Source organism: Schistocerca serialis, chromosome 3 (assembly GCF_023864345.2).
Source record: "Schistocerca serialis cubense isolate TAMUIC-IGC-003099 chromosome 3, iqSchSeri2.2, whole genome shotgun sequence".
NCBI classification, from domain to species: Eukaryota; Metazoa; Arthropoda; class Insecta; order Orthoptera; family Acrididae; genus Schistocerca; species Schistocerca serialis.
The window spans coordinates 605,532,020-605,551,834 of NC_064640.1; the positions used below are offsets into that span (position 1 = coordinate 605,532,020).

General features: G+C 39.0%; 1 protein-coding gene across 1 annotated transcript in view; it reads right to left on the reverse strand.

Annotated features, from left to right (window-relative positions):
• Positions 1-214: 214 nt before the first annotated feature.
• LOC126470488 (neural Wiskott-Aldrich syndrome protein-like) overlaps positions 215-19,815 on the reverse strand; it is a 102,065-nt gene continuing 82,464 nt past the window's right edge. Inside the window, exon 10 of the mRNA XM_050098358.1 lies at positions 215-3,505. Within this exon, the coding sequence (XP_049954315.1) occupies positions 3,338-3,505 (168 nt within the window). The 3' untranslated portion in view covers positions 215-3,337. The remainder of the gene's footprint in view (positions 3,506-19,815) is intronic.

Here is a 19,815-nt window from a genome sequence, read left to right on the forward strand (position 1 = left end):
GGAGAGAGATGCACTATAGCTATGAAGTAATTTAGGCATTAGTTGCTCTAAGTGTTCTACAAGTCTTAAACAGTGTAATAAATAATGGAATCAGTCTTTTATGATACTTCTCTGTAAACTTACCAAAGATTTAAAATAGTTATTAAAAATTAACTATTTTGTAACATGGCAGTAGTTAAAACTTTCATGGTTACTTTGCATAAGAGAATGTGTCTTGTTTGAAGAGATCTGTGTTTATTAGCGAATTAACTGCTTTTAACAACAATCAACACAAGGATCTTAGAAAAGTATTAAAAAGTCTATGACAGCAGGCTTTGTCTTCTCTTGTTGCAACTCTGACTAATAATTTCTACTTTACACATGATGACTTTCACAGCTGAACTGCTGCTTCATCTGTACAGGACAGGAAATAAAATTCCATTCACAAATAATAATAAACATTTCAGATTTCAATAACACAGAGTTTTAAAAAATTCACCAATTGCTACATTATGTAATTTGCCAATAAAAGTTTTTTGTTTTACTAAAAGCTTACTTTTTGAATCACAACATATGACTTCCTGCTTCAATAACAGATTTCATGATTTGAAGCAGCCTTATGACTGATTAAAAGTATTTTTATAACTGAAATATTAATCTGTGAAATGCAAGGGAAGAAACAGAGTTTTATGAACATCTGACATCACTTATAAAACAGCAATATGAGACACCAAAGTTAAATAATGAAATTTAACTTACAAAAATATTCAGTCCTTTGTAAATAATTAATTGCATATTAAATGAGGTTTCACACTTGATGACATCAACATCTTGCCACAATATTTTGGCTGACAACCATTCAGCCATCTTCAGGTGAGTTTTTACATCATGTACATCGTGGCAAAATGTCAATTTCATTTGGCTGCAAGCCTGAAACCTCATAGAATAGTCATTAAGCTGGAAACTGACAAGAATCAAAATTATCTCCATATATATATACCTCAGCCCAACCTGCATCAACAGATGAAGTTTCCTTAGTCCTTCAATATGGGTATTAACATAAACTTTATGTAAGGGCACAAATGTACCAAAACAGCAAGGAATAAAGAAATTAAATGATTAGTGGTCATGTGACAACCAGAGTATATAACAACATATATGCACATTTAATACACATACTATCACAGACATCTGTTTCACAATAATATGTACAATTAGTGTTACCAACACATTAACATTCTGTTCTGATGGAGGAAATCTAACAATTTGATATATGAAGCAAAAAAATAAATACACTCACACACTGTAAACTAGATATGCTGATAGAAAGCAATAGAAAAATCTTGAAGCTCATTAAAATATAACGTGATGTCTTGGAAAGAAAGTAAGTGGATTTTATTTCAATGTCAACTAATGTCACTCAAGGCCTTCAGCTTGAAAATGTTACCATAGTTTTCCTAGTCTTGGTTTTGTATTTATGCAAATTTTTCACTTAAACCTTTTGAACATACTGCCACATTACAATAAAAATTCTGAAGTGTATTTCTCGGTGTGCTATGTCTAAATTGTCATAACGGTAACAATTTTCTTAATCACATTTAACAGTTTACAGTACAAACAATTTTTTATGTTTGCAGACAAAATCAAGGGAAACAACAGTTAAATCACTTTTTCCCACATGATAAATGTGTGATAGATTGTACACAAGCTTTAAGTGATAGAGAAACTTGAACTTTGTATTCTTGTTTTTCTCACATGTTCCACATCATGGTGACTCTCCTCACCATCAATGTAAAAAACAGAGTATTTCTAATCTAATCAGCAGAACAAAAATTATGTTGTTGCTTAGATTTCTTGGTTTTAAGAACTTAAACATGTGGTAGATGGGAAACATTTATTACTTACATACATTGACGAATTCAGCTCCATATTTACATTGAAAACAAAAAAGATTATACCAATGTACATACTACTGTCACAACAGGTACAAGAAGAATAAGATGGATGGATGGATGGATGGATGAGAGAGAGAGAGAGAGAGAGAGAGAGAGAGAGAGAGAGAGAGAGAGAGAGATTAAAATGTATTCTATGGGTTTCATGAATGTTAACTACCACCAACAAGTTTTTTGAATGTGAATAAAATTCTAACTCATTGGATTCTCAAATTTTTATAATTACCAATGCCCATTAGTGACAATCGTATATCTCCAGCTCCTCCTTCCTCCCACTCAGAAACTCACTCACTCTTTTTCCTTCTTCTTCTTCTCCTCCTCTCTCTCTCTCTCTCTCTCTCTCTCTCTCTCTCTCTCTCTCTCTCTCTCACACACACACACACACACACACACACACACACACACACACACACACTTATGAATCAATGAGATATATAACACATTAAAAAATAGCATTTAACACACAGGAGATATACTGTTGCTCTGCACTATAACTATATTTATTTGGTGTTTATGACTGCCATGTGACAAAACCCGCAATTCAGGAATTATACATTCACACTTCACAAAAAAAGCACTTAAATAAACATTAGTGGTAATATCTCTCATAACCAATGTAAAGAAATTCCTTAATTTCAATAAATTTCTGTAGTGTAGGAAACAATTTCTTTTGGACACCATATCTATACATTTTACCTGTTCAATTTTTTTTAATTAGAATGATTAAATTTAAAGTTACTAGTGAGACTAAAACTAAAACTTTTAGAATGCGAAGATACATGTAAACCCTGAAAACAAACAGCAACAGTAACTAACATTTTTGACATGTCTTTTAATCACAGCAATGCACAGCACATCCCATTCCACATTGAACATTGCAATGGTCATTAAAATATCATCAATGCCTGACAAACAAAAATTTCCACACACAAAAAGGGATGTGCTTCTCTAATCTTTTCCTCAACAACAAAAAGGGAAAACAATATGATGCCTAACATTAGTACTTTTTCTACTGAAGTTCTGTTACTCTCCCACTTTACTTTGTAACAGCTAACTAGCTGTTTCAGTACTTACACACAAGGGCAATGGAATTTTTCTCATTTCATGAAAAGAAACAGGCATTAACCAATGAATTTCCAGTTCAGAGCGAACTTAAGGCACAACCCAAGGAACCTGACTGCAGAAAACTTATGTACTCAACCATTCCAAATTTATGATACACTACATGAATCAGCAATTTCTGAGCATAATTCCTCTTCATAATATATTTAACAGTTCATTGCGAAGATTAACAATTAGTGGGAGGGTGGGCTTTAAGCAACGACATTCATGTTTGTAATTTAGCACTTGTAAGCTCATAAATAGAAAACAACTTTTGAATAAAGAAACAGGCGTTATCAGGTTTTTCAGTCTTCCCATTCATCGTCCCCATCATCATCATCGTCATCATCATCTCCGCTTGATCCACTACTTTCTGAATGAATTACACGAGCCCTTTCTGCTAAAGCTCGAGCCAATGCACCAGCTAAGCTATTCTGTGTCTCCTCAACTTGTGGACGTTGGTTTGGCTGTACCTGTAAAAAAGAATATTACGTAAAACATTGTGCCACATGCTGCTTTAATATAGACAAACCAATTTTATGATAAACAATGCAGTCAGTTGCAATGACACAGCAAACAAGAAAACATGCCAAATTTGAGAATTTACTTCCACTAATGACAGACAGCAAACATGAAAACATGCCAAATTTGAGAATTTACTTCCACTAATGACAGTGGAGAGGTACTTTAGAAGTGCAGCAATTTATTAGAACTCATAACAGAACTACTGCTATACTTCTTTCTTTAGTTCAAGCAACTCTTGAGCAAGTGACTAATGTATAATGCATGTGCAAAACACTCCTAAAGAACATAGTTAATTCTACACTCAAAACTGGTAAGACCACAGCAGTTTGTCTTAGTACAAATTTAATAGTGTTTCTGGAGAACAGTTTTTAAAATTCTGCATAATGAAGATAAAATATTGCCACTAAGTGGGAGGAATATGCAGGATTTAAACAGCTCCTTATCCTATTAATGTTGTTAATGGTCACATTTATTCCTCACTAAAGTTGTGCAAATCTAATGAGAGGAATGCCCATTTTCTTGGAACACAGACTGCAGATGTTCCCAAATCCTTCAAACAGCAAAGAGTACTAGTACTGTTCAGCTGCCAATTTCAGCTGAAGATGGCTGCTGGTGGTCAGCCAAAATACCAAGGCAAAAGATGACATCATTTGTTCCAATCAAGTTCGTTTAACTAACATTGCAGTTTGTTATATTGGCCCATTCCTGGGCTATGAATATTTTTTTGAATACACCGAGTTATTACAGGTTAAAATACTGTAGAACATAAGAGAGTGACAACATAAAAAGTATACAAGGCTGTTTTTTTTTCTTTTTGCAGTGTAAATGACAGTGGGGATTATTCTAATAATAGATAGCATCAATCAGCTTTTACACAGAATTCTAAATATGAAACTTCCAAATAAATATTTTATTTATATTCAGTCCTTGTAACTTAAAATATTTTGTTATAGTGACTTTGTAATACAAATGTCTGCTTGTGTCTGTGTATGTGTGGATGGATATGTGTGTGTGTGCGAGTGTATACCTGTCCTTTTTTCCCTTTTTTCCCCCTAAGGTAAGTCTTTCCGCTCCCGGGATTGGAATGACTCCTTACCCTCTCCCTTAAAACCCATATCCTTTTGTCTTTCCTTCTCCTTCCCTCTTTCCTGACGAGGCAACCATTGGTTGCGAAAGCTAGAATTTTGTGTGTATGTTTGTGTTTGTTTGTGTGTCTATCGACCTGCCAGCGCTTTTGTTTGGTAAGTTTCATCATCTTTCTTTTTAGATATATTTTTCCCACGTGGAATGTTTCCCTCTATTATATATATATATATATATATATATATATATATATATATATATAAATTGGGCTTAAAGCATAGCTCTGTGGCATCCCCCCCCCCCCCCCCCCCCATTAAAATCTCACAGTAGCCATTCACATACAAAAATTTATTCCCTGTTGGTGACAGTTGATAACTTTCTGATCCCAATTTGCCACATCTATACATCTACACAATTACTCAGCAATTCACAATAAAGATTTTGGCAGAGGGTTCAATGAACCACCTTCAAGCTGTCTCTCTACTGTTCCACTCTCTAACGGCACGTGGGAAAACCGAGCCCTGATTTCTTTTATTTTATTATGATGATCATTTCTCCCTATGTAGGTGGGTGCCAACAGAATGTTTTTACAATCGGAGGAGAAAACTGGTAATTGAAATTTCACGAGAAGGTCCCATCGCAACAAAAAACGTCTTTGTTTTAATGACTGCCACTCCAATTCACGTATCATGTCTGCGGCACTATCTCCGCTATTTCATGATAATACAAAATGAGCTGCCCTTCTTTGTACCTTTTCGATGTCCTCTGTCATTCCCACCTGATGCGGATCCCAAACCGCAAAGCAATATTCCAGAATAGTGCGGACAAGCATGGTGCAAGCAGTCTCTTTAGTAGACTTATTGCACCTTCTAAGTGCTCTGCCAATGAACTGCAGTCTTTGGTTTGCTCTACCGACAACATTATCTATGAAATCATTCCAATTTAGGTTATTGGTAATTGGAATCCCTAAGTATTTAGTTGAATTCACAGCCTTCAGATTTGTGTGACTTATCGCATAATCGAAATTTAGCAGATTTTTTTTTTTAAATTAGTACTCATGTGAATAACTCCACACTTTTCTTTATTCAGGGTCAACTGCCACTTTTTGCACCATACAGATATCTTATACAAATCATTTTGCAATTCGCTTTGATCATCTGATGACTTTACAAGATGGTAAATGACAGCATCATCTGCAAACAATCTAAGAGGGCTACTCAGATTGTCTCCTATGTTGTTAATATAGATAAGGAACAATAGAGGGCCTATAACACTTCCTTGGGGAATGCCAGATATTACTTCTGTTTTACTTGATGACTTTCCATTTATTACTACAAACTGTGACCTTTCTGACAGGAAATCACAAATCTAGTTGCACAACTGAGGCAATATTCCATAGGCATGCAGTTTGGTTAGACACTTGTGAGGAATGATGTCAAAAGCCTTCTGGAAATCTAAAAATATGGAATCAATTTGACATCCCCTGTCGATAGCACTCAATACTTCATGAGTATAAAGAGCTTCTTGTGTTTTGCAAGAACTATATTTTCTGAATCCGTGCTGAATATGTGCCAATAAATCGTTTTCTTCGAGGTTCTTCATAATTTTCGAATACAGTATATGTTCCAAAACCCTACTGCAAATCGCTAGATACAAAAGGTATCACTGATGAGCGTTCCCACTAATTCTGCAATGTTTCACTTTGTGATAAAGTATAACTTGCTTGGTTCACACACTCAAATGTTGTTATGATATCTATTGAACTCAAGTTATCATTTTGCTCCAAAACTACTTCACCCGCAAAAGAATGAATTGCCATCTCTGTTAATGTACCTCTTCTGAAGACAAATTCCCAATATGATGGCAAAATACATGTACTGAGTCGGGCTACTAGTCTCTTACGAAGACATCTCAAAAACCTCCAAAAACACTAGTACCAATGAAATTGGCTGTAATTGTCTGCCTTATTTGTTTCTACAATTTTAAACAGTGGGTGTACTAATGACTACTTTTATCAGTCTGGTCAAGTCGCCAAACTGGCATCAACTAAAAAGACTTGCACTAGGTGACCAGTCTATCCGATGGAAGGTCTTAGCCACACATACAGCAGTCTGAAAACTAACCACTCCAGAAAAACATGAAACAAGGAACAGAGTACATCAGTAGTGTAAAATGAAAATGAACAGATGATCTTGAGCGTAACTGATATTTCGTCATACCCACGTAAGTCTTTATACTTCAGCTCTGGCAATAACTGTTTTTTTCATCAGCATGAGTGAAGATATGTACAGAGTCCAGTCTTTTATGACTCAGGCTTACACGTTTACTGATTATGTTTACTGATTGTAATATACTGTATACAATTAGATACTGTGGGTAGTTGTTTGGGTAACATATAACATATATGTACATGGATTTATCCACATGAAAATGGCTACATAACTGTATTGACCAATAGTGGTTTAAACAATTTTTTTTTTCTGCGTACAATAATGGTTCCCTGCTCCTGTAGCACTTATTATTGTAACATGTATTGGTCCCCCTTCAAACACTCATGTCTGTAGGATCTTTTCGTGGTTATAGTAATCAACTTTCTAGGGTAAATGTGCCATTAAACCTGAAGATACTGTAAAAACTGTTGCTTTGGTGGGAGATGATCACAACATGCTGCAAAAATGTTCAGATCTACACCTTCCTATATGTCCAGAAGCGTAAGAAGGTACAGGGAATCTGAAGGCTATGCAACGAAATCAGGATCAGGTCCAAGAAAAATAGCATCTGCAACTATTGGGAATAATGTAGTCGAAGTACCAGATTCAGATATTGATATTACAAGCAATATAAGCATTAGTGATTGTTGCACCTTGACCAGGCGGAATAAAGTGCTTGCAGAGAACACATTGAAAATTGTGAAAGGTTTTAAATACTCTGTTGACATACATATACATGGTATGTCATGTGCTATTCTGAAGGATACTGTATCTGATATTGTTGAACCTTTGACTGCTGTCATTAACCAAAGGCTTGATGTTGGTATTTTTCCAGACTTCATAAATTGGCAAAGACAATACCAGTGTATATAAAAGGTGATCCTAACAGTCCATCCAGCTATAGAACAATTTCTATAATACCTATAGTAGCAAACATGATTGAAACTATAGCGAAGAACCAACTATTATGTTATTTCAAAGACGACAATCTCTTCCTGGATAACAATCATGGATTTAGAAGAACGAACTCTATATTTACTGCAATGCTTGATGTAATAACAAGAACTGCATGGTTTTAATTCTTTGTGCTCTACACAAGGCATCCGATTGCATCTCTAATATGATACTGTTGGAAAAATTAAAATTTTATGGTATAAAGGGTGTCATTTTTGGGACACTACCATCTTACCTAAGAGACAGACGGCAGATTGTTTGTATCTAGAGAGCAATGTTTCGTGAAATGGTGTTTCAACACTGCATACTGCAGGGCTCTGTACTTGGCCCTCTGCTCTTTTTAATATTTTTTCAACGACTTAAGATGTGATGGTCATATTCTGTTCTTTGCAGATGATACAACATTAATGACTAAGAGTAGAAATTCAGGTGAGGCACTAATGGATGCTAATATTTTGTTTGAAGTAGCCAAAACGTGGTTCAAAGCAAACAAAATGGGATTAAATTAAGATAAAAGCCAGAAAATATTATGCAGCCTTGGTGACTGTGGACCCACAGCAAATATTTATAGTGTCTGACTCCTGGGAATGACAACTGACAATAAGCTGATGTGAACCAAACACATTACACATGTGTATTCTAAGCTCTAAAGAGTAATTTACCTCATCAGGAAGCTCAAATGTGTGATAATAGGTCAGTACTTAATCATAATATATTAGGCACTGCTCCACAGCCACTTCACATATGGACTGTTGCTGTGGGGACACTCTACTGGAAGTAAACATATTGAGCCTACAAAAGAAGGCTGAAAGAATAATGTCTTCCAGCAAGAAGTTTGACAACTGTAGACCCATTTCCAAGCAGTTGGGAATAATGACAATATTTAGCCAGTATGTTTTCAACTCTCTTTGCTATATCTTGCTACTAGTGCGTGTGAGTTTCAGTGAACTGAGCGTGGTGTTGTCGTGCATGTGTAGTTGAATCGGCTGCAAATTGTATCAGATTGCTGGAGGCACCTGTGGGAAGTGTGCACATGGCCCAATCTTCATCAACCATCTGCTGCCAGCTTGCGCATATATATGCACGGGGCAGTGCTGACTGGCACTTTCTGTGTTCGCCCAGTTCTGCCGTTCACACCAGATGTCTCATAATGTGTGGATTCCTGACTAGCTCATTTCTGCTATCACTCAGTGGCTTATGAATAAAGCCATATTTATGTTACTTGGATCAGTTTTGTGTATTACTTGGTTATTACACAACTGGTGACGAGTTTGGAACGGTTTCCACGTGTGCAGTCTTTAAGTGCAGTTTCATCAAATTAGTCGTTATGGACACCATGTTACCGACCCTGATTGAACAGCTTACTTCGGCAGTGACCGTTTTGTCAGCTTTCATTAACACACAGGGTACCATTCCAATGGTCCATCCAGCCACTTTTCCTCTGTATGATGATTTGGCCGATGATTGGGAAGCTTACAACAAAAGACTCACAAAGCATTTTTTCACTTTCGATGTGACAGACTCAAATTTGTGCAGAGCCTTCTTCCTCTTCTAGATAAAAAGTATCCATTACTGTGTCGGCTTGCCCTTTTACAAGAGCCAGCAGCTCTTACTTCTGATCACATGTACACTTTATAGTCCAGCTACGATCACAAATGAAAGTCTGTCATAGCGGTGCGAGTTGAATTCTACCGATGCCACAAGAAATCATACTAGTCATACAGGACCTGGGCAGCTAAACTTCATGAGCTTAGCAGAAAGTGCCAAATCATTGCTGATGCCCATAATCACTCTTATGCAGAGTCTCCTGTGCGTGTTGCAATTATCTGTTTAGCTACGGACAACGAAGTGCACCACAAGACTTTACTCTGTGAAACCCCCCCCCCCCATTGGCAGTTGTTTCGCAAATAGCACAATCTCTTGAAGTTTCTGAGGCAGCAGGTGACCAAACTGAAGCATGGGATGATGGGGCAGTAGTGTTACAAGATGTGCCCACTATGATGACAGATAGCTTGCAAAAGAAACAGCAGTAGCAATGGTTAACATATGGACCCAGAGCCGAGTGGATCAAGGCCGGCCCAAGCAGCCGCGACCACCATAGCACCACCATCAGCATTCTGTTTCCATCTTGTCCTTTTTGTTTTGTCAACAGGAAAGTCAGCATGCCGTAAGCACTGGGCTAACTGTAATGCTTGCCAGAAGAAAAGCCCCGTCGCCTCTGTGTGTCATTTGGCGAAGGCTGCTCAGGATATGGACATGGGCATAAACAGTGTGACTCCAATACTTGTGACTGTCCCAGTTATTTACCGAGTTAAGTGTTTTTTGACAAGTACTCTGGCTACAGGTCGACACAGGTGCTGCAGTGATGTTATTGAATTCTCAATTAGAAACACTATGCAAGGAGGTTTTGGACTTTTTTGTTTTTGAAAGGTATAGTATTTGCTACAAATTTTCTGCTCACATCCACAGTTCAGCCCCATTTCTGTCACACCTATTCTATTCCTGTTGCCCTGAAAGATCAAGTGAAAGCAGAATTAGACAGACTTCAATCTCTAGGGGTGGTGTAACCTGTTATGCTTAGTGAATGGTCGTCGTCACTGGTTTTAGTTCAGAAACCACTGGGGAAACTTCACCTCTGTGGCAACTTCAGTACGACTGTCAACACACAGTCAATCATGGATATGTATCCTCTACCACACGAGGAGGAACTGTTGGCAAAAATATTGGGTGGTGAGTACTTTTCTAAAATTGATCTGTCTGAAGTGTATCTGTAGGTTACTGTGGGCAAACAGTATCAGCGATTCTGGATTTGAGTACTCCTTTGGTCTCCTTTCGGAGTGGCTAGCACCACCGCTATTTTTCAAGGATTTTTAGAGCAACTGACTATGATATTGTTGTCATGGGCTCCTCCACAGCTGATCACTTAAAAAATTTGCACATTTCGTTTTCTGTCTTACAGTCTGCAGGCTTACAGTGCAACCTTACGAAATCTCAGTTTTTTTCAACCTTCTGTTGTTTATTTGGGGTTTGAGGTCTCGTGGGATTGGGTTTTCCCCCGCCAGACCACATCTCCACTGTTACGTCTATGCCTCACCACTCGTTCATAAAGGAGCTTCAGGCTTTCCTAGGGCAGATAACCTACTACCATAAATTCCTGCCAGGGGCAGCCACATTGGCCTACCCGTCACATACCTTGTTACGCAAGAATGGACCTTTTCAATGGAGCCAAATTGCTAATTTGATTTTCAAATGAAATCCAAACTACTCTTGGCCCCTTGTTCAGCTATGTTCTCTCTGGACCAGCACACAGTTTTGGTGACTGATGCCTCACAGCAAAGCCACGGCATGGTCCTAGCGCACCGATATGCCAACAGCTATGAATGGCCTGCTGCTTTTGGCTCTAAATCTCTCACTCCACAGCAGCAGCCTTGCTTTCAGGTGCAAAAAGAGGCTCTTGCTGTAGTCTACACTCTCTGGAAGTTTCGTATTTTTTTATGTGGCTCCAAGTTTCACCTTATTACTGACCATAAACCCTTGGTTTCCTCATTTAATCCTCACACTAACTTGCTGACACAGCAGCACATCGCCAACAATGCTGGGCACTGTTCTTGTCTCATTACAATTATGAAATCCATTTTCAACCTATGTCAAAACGTGTCAATGCAGACACCTTGTCCCACATTTCTGGATTTGATTGTGAAGAAATGCTTTGCTTCCAGCTTGATATTTAAACACAGGCCAAGGTTGAAGGTTTCCCAATTATGAGCACGTGCATAGCAGCTACCAATGCTGCCTACACGGTTCTCCACCATGTGGTTCTGTTTGTCAACAGGGCTGGCCAGATAAATTGCCGGGTCAGGCTTCGGACTCCCTGAGCAACTGTTTTTTCTTATGATATCACCTCTCTGTTTTAGACATTGTTTTCCATGGAAGACTTCCCTCCAAGAGTAGTCATTCCCGCTGCCTTATAGCACACGGTTCTACACATCCTCCACCAGGGCCAATGGCGAAGCTTCGAACACTAAACTGTTACCTAGGAGACATGTTTTTTGGCCACGGATTGATGGCGAAATTGTCTGTTTTGTTGTGGCTTGTGAGCAGCGTGCCCATCAACAGACAGCTTCCAGGGCATCCCTGTCCCCCTGACCTGCTCTCTGCCAGCCATGGGAATGTATTCATGTGGACTTTGCTGGTCCCTTCTTTAATTCCTATTGGCTCTTGGTTCTGGATGCATTTTCCCTGTTTCCTTACATTCTCCAGTGTGTTTAGACATCAGCTGAGGTCACAATTCACACACACTTTTAAAGGTTTTTTCTACTTTTTGGTTGCCTTGTACCTTAGCTCCTGATAATGTGCTCCAGTTCATTCCTCACATCTTTCAATTGTTTTGCTCCTATCACGCCATTAGCCATGTTATGGCTCCATCATTCCACTCTCAAATGGCGAGGCAGAACAACTAATGCATACATTCAAGTCCCAAATGAAAAAGTTTGTTGTGGATTCTTTACAGGATGATACCCAACTCCATTTTCTGAGCACCTATCGCTTCATGCCTATGGGAGAGTGGAGGCTGGCGAGTTGCTTTTCGATTGGCAATCGTGGATGCTCCTCCATCTCCTTCAGCCTGCACCACACCTGCCGCAGTTGGGTTCGTCTGGCCATATCACATTGGGATCACTGGTGTGGGCGTGAAGGTTTGGTTACCAGCCCAAGTGGATACTGGCCACTGTTGTCCACTGCTGGGGGTGCCATCTTTGTGACATCTGTACAGCCGATGGGCTGGTGGCACATCACTTTGATCAGTTGTACCCTCTTCGTCACTGGAAGCTACTGGTTTGCAGGTGTGGCCCCATCACCACAACCTGCCCCATTGCCCTCTGCCTTGAGACTGTAATCATTGCTGTGGAGGTGAACCCATCCCATTGGCTGCCTTCTCTGTGTGTGGCACCCTGGGGTTCCATCTTCCTGTCGCGGGGTTCCAGCTTCCTGTCACTGGGTTCCAAGTCCATCTCCGGACTTGGGTCCGATGCGATGGCCTGCTGTTCCAGTCAGGCCATCTCCACTGACCCCCTTGCTATCATCGCCTCAGCCACTGTCATCAGTGGGTTCAGCCCCACCTTTACCGCACTGGGACCTGTCTGCATCCTACTCTCCGGTGCTGTCATAAGGTGTCACGCAGGACCACCACCGTCGGGCGTGCCCACATCCCTGCACATTCCGACCCAATGCTCCAGTGACTGCCTGGCACATTGTTCCGCCCCCTCTGTCCGCAATGGCTGCCGCCAATCTGGAGCTGATGGATGCCTCTCTCGTCGGGCTGCTGCTGTCTCCTCCGTTGCCTGGGTGCCCATTTCGCATGAGGGAGAGGTATGCTGTATCTTGCTACAACTGCATATGAGTGTGCCGAGTGTGGTGTTGCCACACGTGTGTGTGTGTGTGTGTGTGTGTGTGTGTGTGTGTGTGTGTGTGTGTGTTTGTGCCACCAACTGTATCAGGATGGGCTGGCCATTGGAGGCCGCCTACTACAGGCGTGAAAGAGTCGTAGTCTCCGCCACACTGTCTGTTAGCACCGACTGATGCTCTCTGTGTTCGAGTTTTACCATTCACACCATTTGTTCTGTATATCATATTGCATGGATTCCCAACAGGGTTATTTCTGTTACTGTTCAGAGGCTTATGAATAAAGTCACAGTTGTAATACTTGGATCGGTTTCGTGTATTACAAAGCCGACATTGATTTTCCAAGCTGCCGCCTAAGTAAGACACGGGACGGTTTTTCCACAGCAGCCATGATGACATTCAACTGCCTACCACTGGATGTTCGAACATTGCCACAGAGGATGTTCAGAGCTAGACTGACGCATGTGCCCAAGCAACAACCACTATATTCTGTAAATAAATTTTCCTCTACAAGTGGAATTGTAGACTGGTCAGCATGTTACCATCACATGTGAAGCCACAAACTGGAAACATTTAAGAGCTGTAAAGTGTTGTTTATAACTAATGCTTATAACACCAACTGTTGTGTAATGCTTCTTGTCTGTTTTCTTAGTTTTAGTAGTGGTTTTAATATGTAATTGCTAAGATGGGATGCAATCCAGGCGGCCATGGCCGGTGAACAATGTTGTAATAGTAATAGCAAGAGGTGACCACTTCTTGGAATTTCAATTTCTCTGCCACTGTCACACCACTGCTATTGAAGCATGAAATTGACTCCGCCAAGGTAAAGAGGTCAATTTTAGTAAGAGAACTGTCTAAACAAGACAGGAAGAAGCCAATCTTCAATCCAGAAGACCTGCTACAGACCCAGAACTCACCAGACTCATCACACAACTCGACTATGTTTTGCAAGGGACAACTGGGGCAAGTATTGGTCACTGATGGGTCGCAATTTGACCTGCAATTACCTGGCAGTAAAGAGAGAGTATGGGGTTCTCCTTTGAACATTCTCACCCAGGACACCTTTTCAGGGTGGTTCTCTGATGGTGTAGGGAGGAATCATTATGACTGCTTGTACGGATCTCATCTTTGTGGAGCATGGGGACCTTAAAGCACATAGGCATGGGGAAGAGACCCTTTTGAAGCACATGGTGCCTTTCACTCCATTTAATGATGATGGTTTTACACAAATACATGACAATGCATACCCACATGTTACAAGAATAGTACAACAGTTCTTGGATGAAAAAGAGATTTATGCTATGACTTGGCCTGCCCAAAGCCCTTATCTGAATTCTAGTGAGCATGTATCAATGCAGCTGGGGAGAAGGTCCAGTTAGCACTATTGAGAGGGCCTATGGTAGGCCCTCTTGAAAGAATGGTATATGATTTCTCAAGAGGACACTGCAGCAGTAATGAGGAGTACGACTGAAAATGTTAGATGCCGTGATAGGTGCAAGGGGCAATAATATGTATTTTTGAAGGTTTGAAGAGAGATCTGTGGAATGAAATGTAGAAAACCAAATGAGAGGTACACTACTGTTATGAGCTTGCTTAAACTTTGTTTTAAATGTGAATCCATTTGTGTTACTTCCACATCTCCAATTTAATTCAATCATAATTATCTTTTTTTCATTGTTAGTCACGTAGATTGGACCACATGACAATATTTTATGATAAAATAGTAGATTAGCGATATAAAAGTGACTGGAATTTAAAACAAAAAATTTAAATAGAAGTTTTTACAAAACTGAAGTGTTGCATTCTTTTGTGCTGGTCAGCGTACACAGTATTACTTATTTCTGACTACATCCTGTCATCATAGTCCTGCTGTCAACTGAAATAATGTTTTGGCATTATCAGCTGATTTGTCTGCATGTACATGCAAATAAAGGACACTCATAAGGAGTTGGAGGGCTGAAAAGCACTATCACAATTGTGTGCTTTTTTTCATGTTTGGAAGCTGCTATAGCACAATCAAATCAAAGGACAAAATGCTCAAATTGCTGCAAAATTATACTGAATCATTCGGAAGTGAAATTAAATCTCTTAAGGAAACAAACGCCAAGTTACTAAGTGAATCAGCACACTGTGTTTGTGGGAACCCAGTGCCACACACAAAAAAAACTGAAAATTCTCATGTGCAAACTATGAATACTGCACCCAGTGCGAAAACAAACGCAAAAAATTCTCATGGGCAAAATAGGACTGAAAAAGATGCAGAGTGTAAAAACCTATAAGTAACTATAGTTGGAAAACAGCCACATATAATAAAAGGAAGAAACATGAAATTGATTCACAAAATCAGATAAACAAAAATGAATTACCTCTTATTGGCAATTTTAAAATAAAATATGTAGTTTCACCAAACTATGAAATCGCTGTCTGCCCTGGTACCCGACCTCATCAGCTCAACAAACATTTTAAAAATCTCGTGCATAACAGTCCACAACTAAAAAAGGAAACACTATAAAGACCAATTTCATAGGTGTTTTTATTCATTCTGGGATGAACTCAGTACGAAACAGTAATGAGGAAGATATTTAAAGTGAGATCAGAAACATTATTCGCTCAGCCAAAGCATTGTACACAAAACTTAAGACTCTGGAATTCTGCACAGAAGGTCAGTAAGTAGTTCTTACATAAACAAAATAAACAGCGGTATCAGGGAACAGTGCACCAAATCCAGCACAATATTTGTTGATCCTAACCAATTTTTAAGTGACAAATGCCTGGGAAAGGATGGTATGCATTTAAACAGAGAAGGCTCAATGAATTATAGTAAAATGATTACAGACATCTGTAAAATCAATAAGAACAAAGGAAACTGATACCACGTGAAGGGCGGTAAAATTTCAAAAGTCACAATTGAAAATAAAAAATAACTCCCAGTCAGAAATTCCAATATAAATATAAGTACTAAGGGCAGTAAGTTTCAGATCTTAGATTTAACTCCAAACCTGATGATATTTCATCACAATGTATAATCGCTATCCAACAAACAAACAAATAAATTTCATAAGTAGGTTAGAACTTAAATAGTGGCAACACTGCTGTGGAGACACTATGCAATGGAATCTACTATTGTCGCTGATAGCACACGTTGTTGACATACCTACCTTACCTCTGAGCAAATGGACTCACCTGTCCCACATCACCGGCATGCGCACAATCGAGTGAAACACAGTCACTTGTGAGCGAGGGGTCTAATGTAACAAAGTCACTATGTTTTTGAAACAGGAACAATGGAGTTGAATCAAGATTGACTCTGCCAAAGGTTGTACGGAACGACAGTGTCATCAAGGTCTTCAAGAGGGATGCAGGGAATTGGCATTGCCACACAGAACAGTGGTACATTGGGTAAAAGCCTTCAACGTAGGTCGTCAAACTGTGGCAGACATACATCGGGCAGGTCGTCCTAGCGTATCTGAAAAAGAAGTGCATGCTGTTGCCGGGTTAGTGGACAGTGATCGACACCATACGATTTGTGAGCTCACCCACAAAACTGGATTAGCGCATACGACTGTGCTTTGGATTCTAATGGAATGACTGAGCATGTGAAAAATTGCATCATGATGGATTCCACATTAACTGACAGAAATGGATGCATTATGACGTTGCTCAGACGCACTTTGAGTGCTATGAGCGTAAAGGAGTGGCTTTTTTATGCCACATCGTAACACTGGATGGGCCACATCATACGAGCCAAAATTGAAACGCCAATCCAACGAATGGCTTCATTATGGGTAGCCGCGAAAGTCAAAAGTGCGTCAGAGCCCCAGTATGGTGAAAGTTATGGCGATTCTCGTGTATGACTTTGATGGTGTTATCTAACGCATTACGTTCCTCCATGGCAGATCATATTGTTCGTATTTGGAGCATCACCTGCGACCAGCTTTGCGAAAGAAGCGGCGACACATTTTGAGCAACTCACCCATCATTTTGCACAACAATGAGCGGGTGCTTACAGCTGTGGCTGCTCTGCTCAGGCAATGGGACTGGGAAGTACTGTACCATCCACCATACTCCCCGGACTTAAGTTCTTGTGACTTTGATTTGATTCTGAAGATGAAGAAACTATTTCGTGGCATTTGCTTCAGAACTGTTCCAGAGATTCAACAGGCAGTAGACCGCTCCATTCGCACAATCAACAGAACAGGCTCTGCTAATGGTATACTACGCCTTCCACATTGCTGGCAATGGGTTCTGCACAATGCTGGTGACTACTTTGAAGGACAGTAACAGGTGCAAACATGTAACTCCTTTGTACAGATTGTGAATAAATAGTTAGCACTATTTAAATTCCAACCCTCATATTTTGTTAGAAACTAACATGTAAAACACCTTCGTATTATGTTTTACTCAACATTGGCTTAATACGGTATCCATTCCAAATTTTGCACTGAGTAACTATTTTTGTAGGAAACTGAACAAATATGGCGGTAGTTGCATTTATGTCAAAAATGGCATAAATTTTAAATGTATACCCCACTTAGAAAAATTATCCAAAGAAAAAGATACTGAGGTAGTAAGTGAATTTGAAATCACTAATTAAAAATAGCTATAATTTGTCTATAAAGAGCACCAACTGGAATATACATCATTTTAAAGAACCTTGAAAATATCTTACACCAGACTGCACAAGAAAGTAATTATATGAGGGGATTTCAATACTGACTTTGCAAGTGAGTCCCAGCAAAAAACTGTTTTACTGAATCTCTTAGCAACTTTCAATTTAAAGGTTACTGTAGAAACACTAACACACATCACAAAAACCTCATCCACAATCCTTGATCAAATATTTATGAATCTGCCCTTGAAATATGCAACACAGACCTTCAATACAGCCCAAGAAATTAATACATGATTAGGAAAATAGCTTTGTTTGACCAAATAGCTAACAACTACATCTACGAAGTATAATGACGAGAACATACAAAATTTCCTTCACTGCCTGAGTAAAGAAACTTGGGAAGAGCTCTATGAATGTAAAAATACTAATGGTAAGTTCCACAAATTCTTAAGTAGTTTTAGCTATTATTTTGAACTTTGCTTTCTGCAATCACAAAAAAGGGATTTGAAAATAAAATGGGTTACAACAGGGATACAAATATCAGAAAAGAAAAACAGATTACTTCATGACATATCTAGACAGCACACCACATCTCCAGAATTTGCCTCCTATTTTAATAATTACAAAGAGTTTTAACGAAAGTTGTAACTGAAGCAAAAAGAATGGCAAATAGTTCCTACATAACAAATGCACCAAATAAAATGAAGGCCACATGGGACATTGTAAGACAAGAAACAGGCGTACAACAGAGAAAATACCATAACATACAATTGAAAGAAAACTCATTAGTAATATTTGATCCCCATCAGATAGCAAATAATTTCAACCCAAATTTTGCCAAGGCAGCTGAGATTCTGGTGAAGCAAAACTTTCAATATGCTAGCACTGCAAGTCAGATTAGAACTATCCCTAGTAATAAGTCTCTCTTCCTACACCCAACAGATGAATGGGAAATGCTAAAAACAACAGCAGAGCTAAAATCAAAATCTTCCTTTGGTGCTTACAACATACCAGACTTAGTAGTTAGGCCCATGGTTGGCATATGCAACAGGTCACTTTCTGAGGGAATCTTCCCAGAAAAGGTAAAAATAGCTCAAGTGATGCCACTGTACGAAAAAGGTGAAAAAACAGAAGAAACAAATTATAGGCCAGTCTCTCTACTATCACTCTTTTCTAAAGTAATTGAAAAAAAACTTTTACAAAAGACTCATAGTTTTCATTGAAAAAAAAAATTATACTTTTCTCACCCACACAGCATGGTTTCTGAAAATGTAACTCAACCGAGACAGGTATTACTGATTTCCTAAATGAAGCTTTGAACACATTATACAAAAATGAACACATAGCAGCAATATTCCTACAACTTTCAAAAGCATTTGACAACATTAACCACAGTCTATTGCTTAGAAAGCTAGAAAATGTTGGTGTCAGAGGCCCAACCTATGAGTGGGTAAAGTCATACCTACAAAATAGACAACAAATGGTTGAAGTCTTGCACAAAGAAGGCAAAAATTGAATTTCCTATCTTTCAGAAAAATACTGTGTGCCACAGGGTTCCATACTGGGAGCAACCTTGTTCTCGCTGTTTGTAAATGACTTGGAACCACCCAGCCCTAACTATAAGTACATTAAATATTCTGATGATACAAATATTCTTATCCAATGCAAGATCCCAGAAGAGCTCCAAAACGAAATAAAAAAGATCACTTCACGTATATCAGAATGGTTCATAATGAACAACTTAATAAACACACAGAAAACAAACACACAGACCAGAATAAACAGCCCCAACTGCAAACATAGAACTGTTAGGCAAAAGGCTTGAAACTGTAAACAGCACCAAATTTCTAGAAGTTTGGATCCAAGATGACCTAAGATGGCAGAACCATACAGAACACCTAAGTAGTAAACTAAATACCATTTGTTATAGTATTAAATTTCTTGTTGGATGCACATCAATACAAGTCATAAAAATGTGTACTATGCCCTAGCAGAGTCA